At 42.6% G+C, this 13498-nt stretch overlaps 1 protein-coding gene across 5 annotated transcripts in view; it reads right to left on the bottom strand.

Annotated features, from left to right (window-relative positions):
* The window catches only part of MBD5 (methyl-CpG binding domain protein 5), a 265451-nt gene that overhangs the window by 66289 nt on the left and 185664 nt on the right, over positions 1-13498 (bottom strand). For all 5 annotated transcript variants that reach the window (XM_075070237.1, XM_075070238.1, XM_075070239.1 and 2 more), the window contains 3 exons: positions 10036-10138; positions 8224-8404; positions 1093-3228 (listed from right to left, as the gene is read on the bottom strand). In XM_075070237.1, the coding sequence (XP_074926338.1) occupies positions 1093-3228; positions 8224-8404; positions 10036-10138 (2420 nt within the window). The remainder of the gene's footprint in view (positions 1-1092; positions 3229-8223; positions 8405-10035; positions 10139-13498) is intronic.

Genomic DNA, 13498 nt, shown 5'->3' on the forward strand with positions numbered 1-13498 from the left:
CTTAATGCCATCAGTGCTCAAGATATACAGGGAGTGTTAGTGAAAGGGAGGGATGGAAGTGTTTTCAGTTTGCTGATATTCGGCTCTCTATCTCCATTTTATCCAACACAGAAGATGCGGCTGAGCTTCTTTTGTAGTGTTGGGTAGTGACTGGGCATGGATTTGAATGAATTGGCAGAGGTTCAATCCAAAGAAGACTCAGATGGTGTTGGTAGGTTGGGAGAAGCAGCCACAGAATGTGAAAATGATTATGCTGGTTTCTGTTACTGAGGGTGTTTGCCTGCCGCTTGTCAGTTAACCTTAGTTTCAATTTTGGGATCATGTTATCCATCCACGATGGTATTTTTTCCCATCTGCGTCTGGTCAGGAGGATACAACCTCCACTTTTGGATATGGACCTTGCTACCTTTATCCAAGTTTTCGTTGATTAGACTACTGAAATGTGTTCTACATGGGGCTTCCTCTTAAATCAACCCAGCAACTGAAGCTGGTGTAGAAGGCAGTGGTCTGCTTATTAAGTGTATCTTGCCATGACCATGAGCAGCGCTCCAGAGACTGCCCTGGCTGCTTGTGGATTTCTGGATAGAGTTGAAAGGTGTTGCTTAGGACATATAAAATTCTAATCATATTGAGACCTGATCACTTGAGAACTCTGTCTCCTGTGCCATACTACCACAACCACATAACTTAGAAATTCACTCCCCTTGGTCTTAAATAGCCTAAATCTGTTGACCTTTTGGATACGCTACAAAACTGATCTATTTGAGCAATGTCTGGGGACAGCTGAGGTTTTTATCAGTCTGGACAGGTATATAGATTTAATCTATTGGGAGGATTAGAGTTTTGTAGGAGTTAATGGGGAGGGGGGCACTCCAGGTTTTGTGAACATGACGCTTTGGTGTAAAGAAAAGCTGATTTTATTCTACTGCTGTTTTTGTCTTAGTCTGATTGCGGGTTTTTTTTTGGTAATCAGTCTGAGATAGGCATACTTTTTATGCCTACATGATTAAATGAAAATATACATTTAGAAACAATTCATAACAGAGTTCAAAACTGTCAGACACTTGGGTACTCTTTTAAAAGGAAACCTACCTGCTTGAGGACTTGTTTGATTACAGCTGCTAACAATGCTGTTTGGTATCAGTGGAGTGGAGGATGCGTGGATTCTTGACTGAGGTGGGTTCAGATGTAATGAATTTCCTAAAGCCATTCCTGACTGATTGAGCACCCCACAGTTCCCACTAGCCTGCATCTGATTTATTAAGCCTGAAAGGTGGTTGTTTGGGCCTGGGCTAGTACCATGGACAAAGTTAGTGTTTGCATTCTGGCAGTGCATACCTTCCCCTCTTAAAGGCAAGCTCTGTGTCAATGAATTCTGAAGAGTGCCAGAGTTCATATTGGTGTCTGTAAAATGCATCTGGTTAGCAGAACAAGGCAAAACAGTATTTGAGCTCCCACAACCAGTGGTACTATTGCTGCTCATATGAGAGCTTTGACAACTCATGGACTGAAGTAACTGAGACATAGAACTGATGGGAAATGAACTTTGATTTTGCTTTCTTATCAAATCAGAACCAGGTTTAGGAACTCCAGAATTATCCAAATGAGACTGTCTAAGTAAACTCAATACTGTGGTAGTTGGTTGTTTCCTTTTCCTCAAAGGGTCTTTTTGCTGAGCCATCAGTTTATCTCGTAGTGCTGCTCGACCACTTTGCCCTTCACTTGTTGGTAGAAGCATGTTGGCAGCAGGAGGAAACATGGTGTTTAAAGTGCTATGTCCTTCATTGTTGCCACCACTGGCAACAGCTCCAGAATTGCTACTGCTGCTATTGTTGTTACCAGCAAGTTTATTTTGATTTGCTAGCTGTGCTTTGGCTGCTGCTGAGAGTAAACTACTTGCTGGAAAAGAGGCAGCATTGTGCTGATTCAAGATCTGATTTAAAGGCATTCCCAGCAAACCAGGCTGACTCTTCAGGGGACCACCTCCAGCAGATGCAGTAGGAAAAACTGCATTGCTTGGAGGATTTAGTACATTACTCATTCCAGCAATTATTGGGTTAGGGATGTCCTTGTACTGATGAAGTCCATCAGGCTTGGTGGAAGGGCTTGATGGCATAGATGGTCTTGGAGACCCTATTGTTGATCTTGGTGACCTGGGAGGAACTTTAATACCACTACAAGATGACTGTGGTCCTACTGGAGGCAGCATGAAATTTCCATGATCTGATGATGTGGAAGATGAACGTGATCTTTGGGGAGATGCCTCAATCCTTCCAATCCCAGATGCCATCATATGAACTGGGGATGTCACTGGTGAAGGAGAGAGGGAGGTTGAAGCTGAATGCTGAACTCTTTGTACATGACTTCCATGGTTCATGTGACCAGGTTTTACAGTTGGCAAAGGGAGATTGCTTGGCAAAGGGACAACAGCAGGAGGCATGCTTACATTCATTACAGGTACCTGAGAATGGACATTAGAATGGAAAGTAGTTGGGTTAATGATAACAGGATTCTGATGAACTGGCTTGCTAGGAATAGGGTCAAGAATGCCAAGTGGATCCTTCTCTGATGTTAATGGCTTTTTCTGAAGAGCACAAGAAGGTGGAGGAGGTGGAGGTGGGCCTTGGGGTGGTTTATGGTGAAACATTGCTCGTGGCAGTTCCATACTAGCTGAAAAATTACACATGGGTTTTTTCATTACTGGGCTTTTTGTGGTCAAGGTTGGGGAAAGAGGTATATTAGTCCTTCCAGCCATTGCACAGGATGACTGAACTGGAGAACCATGTAGCATTACTGAAGGTGGAGATAAAGGAGTCCTGTTCATGTGAACAGGACTAGAGTTGGGTGCTCCATGAAAATTGGAATTGTTCCTTGTGAAAACATCAGGGCTTCCAAGTGGATCAGTCCTAGGAGAGATTGAGCCATCTCCATATATCTGTGATCCTGATGAAGCTGGACTAGGCATTCCACCATGACTGCCACGATATGGAGACTTCTGTCCATGATCATTACTGCCCAATCTCTGCCTAGGATAGATAGAATGGAGATCTTGTTGCTGGCTTCCAGTCACTTCTTGTACATAAAGCCTACCCATGGCATTAGATGCCCCTATCATTAACTTGAAAGGCGTTTTACATTCTGGGATCACAGAATTTGTAATTCCTTCATGTGATTTATTCCTCATTGATCTTGGAGTTGCTGCCCGAGAAGGTACTACTGGAGTTGCACCTGATATTAAAGAAACAGTAATTACTATTTAGAAACCTGTTTAAAAAATTAAGTTTTACACATTCATATACAGCTATAGCTATTACATAAAAAAACAAAGAAAAAGTTATTTAGATTCCAAAGCAAATATTCAAAAGTTAGGAAATCCCAGATTTACGGTTGCCTGTTCAAAAATAGTACAAAAGAAGCAAATAGTACAAAAGACAAAAGAAGCAAAACTGAGGTTGCATGGGCAATCGGACATGAGTCATTTCCTAACTTTCAAGTGTTTGACTTTACTATTTAAATAACTTTCTTTTGCATAGAAAAAACTACATCATTTCATAATTATCCCCCTAGAAGATAGGTATAAACAATGTTTTGTGCAACTGTAATAACCCTCCCCCATCACACATCATCATTAAGGCTATGTTTTAGTCACAGGTATTTTTAGTAAAAGTCATGGACAGGTCATGGGCAGTAAACAAAAATTCACAGCCCGTGACTTGTCCTTGACGTTTACTATATACCCCTAACTAAAATGGCATCCCGGGACCCTTGCTGGCGCCGGGAGTAGGAGGGAGGGCTTTTCAGGCTGGCAGCCGCCCTACCTGTCTCTGACCAGCATGTCCTTGATGCTTGTAGGGGGAGGAGTAGCTAGGGGGGCTCCACACGCTGCTCCCGCCACAAGCACTGGCTCCACAGCTCCCATTGGCTGGGAACGGCAGACAATGTGAGCTTCAGGGGCAGCACCTGTGGGCGCAGGCAGTGCATGGACCTCCTGGTCACTCTTCCTAGGAGCTGCAGGGACATGCCAGTGGGAGCCAGGTAGCCCCCCTCCCCCAGGTAAGCACCACCCGGCACCCCAACTCCCTGCTCCCTCCCACACAACCAGACTGCTGCTGCTGGCCGCTGTAGAAGTCATGGAGGTCACAAAAAGTCATGGAATCTGTGACTTCTGTAACCTCTGTGACAGACACATAGCTGTAATCATCATCAGGGTTTGACTCCCAAACTTTCAGCACCTCAGCACAGGCTGCTACCACTTCAGCTACCAGACTAACTATCCTTTGGGGGGAGGGTTAGCTCAGTGGTTAGAGCATTAACTTGCTAAAATCAGGGTTGTGAGTTCAATCCTTGAAGGGGCCATTTAGGGATTTGGGGCAAAAATCAGTCTGGGGATTGGCCCTGCTTTGAGGAGGGGTTGGACTAGATGACCTCCTGAAGTCCCTTCCAACCCTGATATTCTATGATTCTAACTACAGGTAGGTTAGCTGGCAGCAGCAGCAGAAGGTGGTTATTCCAAAGGAAAAATGGGCATCTGGCATCATGAGCTGGGTGCCATGGGCATATGCTGTGCCCTGTTCTGCTCTCTCTCTCACACACCCCACTCCGCAGGAAAGGAGGGACTCCTGTTCCATATGGGAGTAGAGGATGGGCTGCTGGAGGCCATGTACTGGGCCTGAGGGGCTTACAGGGTGAGACCTGCATCTCTCTCTGTGTCCCCCTAAAAGTAAGGGTAGGTCATAGCTGATGAGGGAAAAATATGGGATGGAGTCACGTGCCAGCTCTGGAAGTGTACTGGAGGTGGTGGCTCCCAGTCGAGCTCTGCCACAATAGCTGCTCTTGCAGCTCCTAGGCATTCTCAGTACAGTGTATGGTTGTGTTGCTGTTGCTGCTTCAGCAATGACTTGGGCTGAACTCTTTAGAATGTTTGTGTGCAGTTATTATTTTGCCATTATACCAAAGTTTTCCTGTGGAAGGCAAATAACTGAAGGGAAATGGTGATTTTTAAATAGTCTGTAAGTCAGTTAAACCTGATTGAAATTTCAAAGGCCTGTTGCAAACAGAGATGTTCAAGCATCTCAAAAAAGTAAAAATAAAAAAATCCCAAGAAAATTTTATAATGAAAAGCACTAGGCAGCTAATCGTAAGGGTTGCTTCCAGTTCCCCCTTAAATAAAACAAGAAAGCATGAAAATAACCATCATAGGCAATCAGGGCTAAATTCTCTCCCCAATATGCAGCTTGAATAAAGTGGGCATTGTGCTGGAAAGTCTCTAGGCTGGATATAGAATCTTCCCAGTCCCGCATCTGGCTGCTCTCCAAGCTGCAATAACCCATGGAAGCACTGCATCACACTCTGTCAGGGAGTATGGCCAATCTCCTGAAAGCCCCTTTTCACACTTACTGCTCATGGGGTATGTCCACATAGCAGCTGGAAGCGTGCCTTCCCCAGGTAGGCAGGTTCACAGTAGCACTGGTTAAGCTAGTTCAATTAAAATAGCAATGTAGATGTTCTGGCACAAATGACGGCTTGGGCTTGCTGCCTTAGTCCAAGCCTGCCAACCCTGAAGGTCTGAACTCAGGTGGCTAGGCTAAGCTGCACCCCTGCCGCAACATCCACACTGCTGTTTTAAGCATGCTAGTTCAAGCAGGGCAAAGGTGAGTATGTTTGCCCAGGCCAGGAGGCAAACTTCCAGCTGCAATGCAGACATATCTATGTAGCGGAACAACCCAGGGCTTTCCACGGCCTTTATTTGGACCATATGATTTGGCTCTTAAAGAGCTTCTACACTGATTATTAAATGTAAAATTAAAACAATAAGTTCAAACGTATCATCTTCTTTCATTAAAATTTGAAGTCGGCTTTTCTGTTTCTAATTGTAATTGAGAAACCACATGGGTTTTTAATTATTTATATTTTAATTCTAGGTAATCATGTTTATCAATATTATATTTTAAAAAATAATATGCTGAAAGTACACAATGGTAGGACTAAACAATACTTTGAGTATATGACGACATTAGAATATCAAAAACACAAAAAGAAAAAAAGCAGATCAAATTATTTAGAATGAATGGATATATTACCATGAAAAAGATATTTAATTTTGAAAAGTTTAAACAAAATTCTTTCAATTAAGTGAATATAAAGTTATTTATTTTGCCTCTGAATTGCAGATATGATGTTATTGTTGTTGTTGTCGTAGTATTTATTTATTAAGGCTCTACAGCAAAGGTTGCCGATCCCTGCTCTACAGGGTCAGTATGTCAGGATTTGAGTTCTAGGTAGGGAGTTGGAAGGAGACTTTCTCTCTCTCTTTTTTTTTCAGGGTGAGGGGCCTTAGAGTGTGTACCCATGTATACATATATACAAACTGTGTCCGTTTGCATTACAGATATACTGTAAGTGGATAATAAATTAAATGCCAGCCTCAGTACTAGTTCTCACACATAGATAAAGATAGTTTTCCTTTTCTACCTACCAATATCTATTTTTTCTAAATCCTCTATTTCCTCTTTTTGCCTTAGGGATGGCATCAAACAGCAGAAACAAGTATGGACGCTTTTCTGCCAAGTTGGCTTACTTTAGGTATTTGCACCTCAGACTGCATTCATTTCACCTTACAGAGCACCACTGCATTCTTGGCATGCAGTCTCAGAACATGCAAAATTTAATTTAGTTAAGAGAGACTGCACATTCAAATGTATGCAAAGGTGCATATAAATCCCCCCCATTGACAAGCAGTAAATTCCCATCTCCCCAGTGACTAAGGTTGCCAACTTTCTAATTGCAGAAAACTGAACACCGTTGTCCCACCCCTGCCCCGAGGCCTCGCCCCTGCTTACTCCATCCCCCCTCTCTCCATTGCTTGCTCTCCCCGACCCTTGCTCACTTTCACCAGGCTGGGGCAGGGGACTGGGGTGCAGGAGGATGCTCCAGGCTGGAGGTGGGGTCAAGGGGCATGGAGTGTAGGCTGAGGGGTGGGGGTGAGGAGTTCGGAGTGTGGGAGGGAGCTCTAGAATGGGGCAGAGGGTTGGGGTGTATGTGTGGCAGGGTGAGGGCTGTGGGATGGGGTTGGGATGAGGATTTTGGGGTACAGAAGGAGTCTCCAGGCTAGGGTCAAGGGGTTCAGAGTGTGGGAGGGAGCTCTGTCCACCCCTCTGCCTAAGAGCTGGAGGGATATGCTGGCCGTTTCTTGGGAGCCACATAGAGTTGGGAATGAAACCTGCCCGCCCCACTGCAGCCAATTGGAGCTAAGTGGCCTGGTCAGCTGTGCTGACTGGAGCTTCCAGGATCCCTTTTCAAGAGGGTGTTCCAGATGAAAACCTGATGCCTGGGAACCCGACCAGCCACAAGGCCAGCACACAAACTGCAGTGACAGGCCAGCCTTCACCCTGGTTGCCAGTCTCTCCCCCTACACCACTATGACAAACTGTCTTCCACTGCCCCTTACCAGCTGCAGAAACTAACCCAGCCTCCACAAAATATACATAAATGTGTATGTTTCAACAGCAGTCAGATGGCTCATTCAAATGCATGCAACATTTGATTCTGTGATTAAATAACAAAACCAAATCTATGCAAGTACATATCATGGAATGTGGCCTATAGACACACATTAAAATATATGGAAGTGTGCCTATCTAAAGAAGCAATCTTCTTATATTTGCTGGGGCGCTTAGTTTTGGGAAGAGCTGTGTATTGGAAGGGTTTCTTCAACTGGGAGATGGATAACAGTGTAGTCAGGAAGGAAAGTAGGGAAAACTGGGCAGCTGGGATTAATTGGCTGGGGATAAGCATATTATTTTCTTTCTTCTTTCCTTTTATAGAAATATAATACAAAAACTACATGAAGAAAGCTACAGTACATTCATGCAATGATAAAGCTGAAAATAGAAATGCATAGCAATCACAAAATGCCAGAGTTAAGGCTCCTAATAGCATTAGTTACATTGCACATATGTATTAAGGCAGACCTTTAAAATCATAAATGGTACTCCAAAAATACTAAAGTACATATGTACCATGTACAGTTGTGTCTGTTAACATCTCTGTATGTATCTTAAATTTGGATTTTTTGTTACTTTTCTACTTTAAAATTCTCATCCCTGAGGTTTCATCAGCATAGGGGGTTGAAATTAGTTATTTACTGTTTTAGAGAAGTAATTTCTAATTTTTAAAAATCATGTAGTCAAATTAATCTTTTTTTTCTTGAATAATATTACTTACTTGTTCCACCCCCAGGACTAGTAAGAACCAGTGAAGGATGTGGAGCTTCCATGCTTTTATGAAGTGTAGCCACAGCAATAATTTTCCGTTTATGGATGCATAGCTTAGTGACATCTTCATCTGCTTTAACATCTTCAGCAGTTCTCTGTTTCACAGCAGCTCCAGGATCAAAATTAAATACCTGAAAAAAATAATCCTAATATTAGATACATTCATAACAAAAGGTAGCAAACTCCAAAAATATACCTGAACTGGAAATGCAATCAGGTTAAAACTAAATGTGCCTTAATTCCTTAAATAATCCCCCTCACATGTCTTACATTTCATGGTACATCAGCCTTTTAGCATGTTTTGGAGGATCTCTTGTCTCATCCCTAGACTGTCCTAAAATCTCCTTTATTGGATGCAGCTGGCGATCCTGCACTCCAGCTGCAGAAAGAGTCTGCTGAATCCAGACAGCGATGGGTGGTATATACCTTCTTGTTTTTCCTGCTTCCACCATGGAGGGTTGGTCCTCTCTCACTTCCACCCATCACTCACATCTTCTCCTTTCTCTGTCCACCCAACTAGAGGAGACTGATCGAGAAAATGAATTCCTAAAGCAGTTCAACTAGCCAGCCACAGATCAAGAGAGGGCTGGGTTAGAGAGGGTATATGAAAGAGCACCATAGTTTTGGTATGAGTAAAAAACGAGTGGATGCCTAAGGCTACCTGCAGTAGTAATGAGGCTACGTGGTAAGGGAGGATAGAGGGAAATAATTTACCACATTTCTCTTTTGAGGTGTATGTTTCGGTGAGTGCTGATGGGGAAGAAGAAAGAATCTATGTCCCAACTGCATTGCAGCATTGATTACTGTTAAACCAATGATAATTTTGATAAATATAGAATGCAAATAAAGGTATGCAACCTGCCCTTTATTTTATTTTAACAGAATTTTAAAGAAAGCAGCATTAGTGCACTATATATCCAGTTTAAAAAAAAATGAGATCCCATAGGTGGTTGGGATTAAGGACAATAGTTTACGATTGTACACTAATATCAGTATTATGAATTTCAAGATTTTACCAATACTTGACCTAATCTTTGGATATTACAGAAAAGCTACTCTTACATAGTTCTTTATTGCGTGTAAATATAAAGAAGAGCTATATAAGAGTGGTGGCACTCAACGTATATTAATAATGTATATTTTATAAGCAGAAAACAAATTATTGGCCAGAACCCAAAGGTGTTGAGAATTCTACAGAAGGTGCTGAGTGTCATCAGCTTTCACTGAAACTACTATATTAGTCACAGGGCAGGCACAACCCATTAGGCGACCTAGGCAGTCGCCTAGGGCACTAACATTTGGGAGGCGGTGACCGTGGCGGCCAGATCTTCGGCTGCCCCGGTCATCGGCAGTATTTCGGGGGCGGGACCTTCCGCTGCCTAGGGCGCCAAAAAAGCTGGCGGTGTTCTTGATTAGTCAATTTCATTTTCTGGTTCTCATGCACTAGTACAATCCTATTGCATTACGTTTCCAACACTACAAGCAAATGTTTAAACAAATGGAAAATTTAAATAAAAATAAAATCATGAAAAATATTTGTATTCATATTAGGTTTTATACTCCCACTGCCCTGACTTCTTTCCTCCAACCAACCAACTTCTGTACAAAACCAAAAATATCCTGTATTTTGGATCTAAACTGCATGGTATGTCCTCATAAGCGTAACACTTAAATAGGAATGAAATTATGGCATGGCAGAAATAATGACATAATAATTTATTTGAGAGGCACTGTAGCATACACATTTAAAGCTACTTTTTACCTTGGGAAGAATGAGAGGACATTCCAAGCCACATTTGCAGGTTCCATCAGTCAGCAGGTATGTCTTAACCTGCTCCAAGCAGGATAATAAAGACCCACTGGGACTGTAAAGGAATAATATAAATGAATCAATATTTTTAGGTAACAGTTTTAATGTACAGTTATGTGAAAAAAAAATGAAGATAGTATATAGTTTACATTTTTATTATGTTTGATAGCTTGTTTTTCCATCAGGAGACAGTATTTTATTGGTCAAGATCACACTACAGAAAAAAAAATGCAGATGCAAAGTTGTTTGTGCCAGACACATTATTTCTGAGAAAACCCCTGATTTTAATGCAAAAACAAAAAGGTGGCCCCATAGAAAACCCCCCACAAGGTAACCAAATTTATCAGTGTTTATTTATAAATATTGCAGCAATACTTTAAGGCCTCAAGCAAAATTAAGGTCCCATTGCACAAACACACTTATGGCCCTGTTACAATATAAGATCCATGGGTTTAGTGTAGCAACCACATAGATTCCCCACTACAAAGTCAACAGAGCTCCAAGAAGGTGCAGCAGTCTACCTGCACACTGAATTTCACCTGATCAGACCCTAATTTAAGGAAGGATATCACAAGAGGATACATAGGCCAGTTAAATGTACATCTTGATTTTGCTGAAACTAAGTTTACAAGCAAGAGATGTTACTCCAGGAGGACAGTTGTTATATATTTTTTGTGCTTATTATAGGTTGGCTTCTTCTTAAACATGGGGCCCCAAATCTCTGTTTCTGATAAACTGGACAATTACTACACACGTGGGGTTCTGTAACTCTCTAAAGAAGAATGTTGTTTCTATAGCCAAAAAAGAAATCATGTTCCATCCAGACCAGTAATCCATGAAAGGAGGAAAGATTGTATGACTGAGGTCTCCTGCTCCCAGGCTGCTCTTTGTTACTTGGTTGTCTAAGCTTTTTATTAAGAAAAAACTAACATTACTAGAATGGGATGGCTGAATTTTTGGTGAATAAAAGAATAGAGAGCCAACTGTAAATAAAACTCCTATTTTGAACGAGCCAACAAATCAACCTTCTCTATCACATTGATATTTGGATCTATGAGACAGCCAGAATTTAAACATTTAAAACAGATACATGAACAACTAATTTTAGATGATAAAAATATTAAGCTACACTCAGGATCAACATCTGCATATGACATTTCTATATGACAGAGATTTAAATCATTAATTTTTCTTTTGAAGCTGACTGGAGCATTCCAATTTATTTATGAAATAATTAATTAAACATAACAATACTTTAAGTTTTTGTATATAATACAATCATATAAGATCTGAAATGCATGGGATGTTAAACTTTAATCTAAAAGTTTCATGTGAAGAGAAATAAAATTAAACAGTAATTTAAAAAGCATACAGCAAAGGTCTGAGGCAAAGAAAAGTTAGGTTGGAAAGAAAAATGCATCCTCCTCTAAACTGAAACACTTTAAAACAGCTCTTACTTCTCTGAAAAGACTCAGGCATAATTTTACTATAAGATGATTAAAGCAAGATCCTCTCATTATCACTTCTTCGCTGAACAAGTATTATCCCTAGTTTTCATATTGTCTCTGGAATTCCAGAACTAACTAGTCACATAGTTCTGAACGGAACCGTTACAATCTGTTCTGAATAAGTACACCACGGAAAAAATTGTCACTTAGGTTACATTTACACTGCTAAGTTAATTTAGGTTCTTATTCAAGTGTTACCTCTACCCCTACTCTTGTCCATATGCAAAACCCTCTCACCTGAGTTTAGTGGTGCTTTAAATACGGATTAATTGGCACAGCTGGGGCTATGAGTTAGCTCTAAGGCATGGAGGCCAGGAAAATATTCAAGAGCTTATGTGGGATCTCTTGTAGGTCCTCCACTAGTATCTTAAGGAAATTGGCTACATGACTCAGCAGACCTTGAAAGCTCTTGTACTCATCTGGGTGAGAAGATATAGATGGGATGATAGTAGCTGGCGTCATCTGATATTAAGCCTGAGGCTGCTCCTCCTCAAATAGTTCCTCAGGGAGATCAGATTCATGGACTGAAAACTAGACTCTGTAGTTTTTCTGGGATGGTGTAAGGGAGGAGGTTCTTACTCACAGAAGTCATGCAGAAGTGAGACATCTTGAGTGATGAAGATAGGACTATGTTGGAACATTACAAGCAAAAGGGTCTAGGGGCCAGGAAGAAGGATGCTAGGGTATATTCCTTCACCTATACCCTCTGAGATCTCAAAGTGTCTGAAGCCCTTGACACTTCCTCGTATTCATAAGGTTCAAAAAAGGGGGTCCCATGGAGAATATATAGGGGATTCCCTCCATGTTGGGAATCTGAAGATAAAAAAAAGCATTGCAGATCTGAAGGGCAGTGAGGAGCTGCCAAAGCTGGGGTGGTAGGTTGCATCATAGTAAGTTGAGAGATAACAATGCTAAGCCAGGAGCTCAGTGCTGATGAAGTAGAGGGCATTGCTATCATAGTGGCAATGTTTAGATCTGTGAAGTGCAGCGGAGATCACAACTCATCCGAAACCTGAAAATCCCTCAGTACTACATACTTGCTTGGTACTGAGAGAAGTGGTCCCGTAAACCTTGGGGTGGGAACAGACAGCATAGGGGTTCACAGTGCTGATGAGTCCAGTTTCACCCACTCATGCTGAAGTGAGCAGCACCAAAGAGACCAGTACCAATGGTATTGGTACCATAATAGCCAGTGCTGAAGTGCTGAGTGCTGAGGTAGCCCCTGATGGTCTGGCATCAGTACCAGACACAATTAACTTTCAATCCTAAAGCGGTCAAGGAGTCCCGATACTATGCTCCCAGGGAGCTCAGAGTGTGGAGACTCCTTTCATTGGGAGCAGTGGGGTTACCTGAACTTTGTTTTTACTGGAAATTCCCAGGCAGGGGCGGCTCTAGGCACCAGCAAAGCAAGCACCTGCTTGGGGCAGCCCATTTGCAGGGGTGGCATGTGAGCTGAGAACCAACAGGGGGCTCTGGGAGCTGTAGTTTCTTGGTTAGCTCCCTGCCTATAGAGCCAGCCCTGGAGCAGAGAAAGAACTACATTTCCCAGCATTCCCTTGGCCACTACCAACTGGAAAGGAAGGAGGGGGACTTCATGCGGCAGCATGCTGTGAGTGCTGTGAATGGTAGGGAGACCATATTTTAACATTCAAAAAACAGGACGCTCCACGGGGAGGGTAGCCCCACCCTGCAACCATGCACTCCCTCCGACTGCCCCCCACAGAAAGCCCAACCCATCCAACACCCCCCTTGCTCCCTGTCCCCTGATCACCCCCTCCCGGGACCCCTGCCCCTAACTGCCCCTCAGGACCCTACCCCCTATCTAAGCATTGCTGGTCCTTGTCCCCTGATTGCCCCCTCCCGGGACCCCTGCCCCTAACTGCCCCTTGGGACCCCGGCCCCTATCT

Source organism: Chelonoidis abingdonii, chromosome 10 (genome assembly GCF_003597395.2).
Source record: "Chelonoidis abingdonii isolate Lonesome George chromosome 10, CheloAbing_2.0, whole genome shotgun sequence".
NCBI lineage: Eukaryota > Metazoa > Chordata > Testudines > Testudinidae > Chelonoidis > Chelonoidis abingdonii.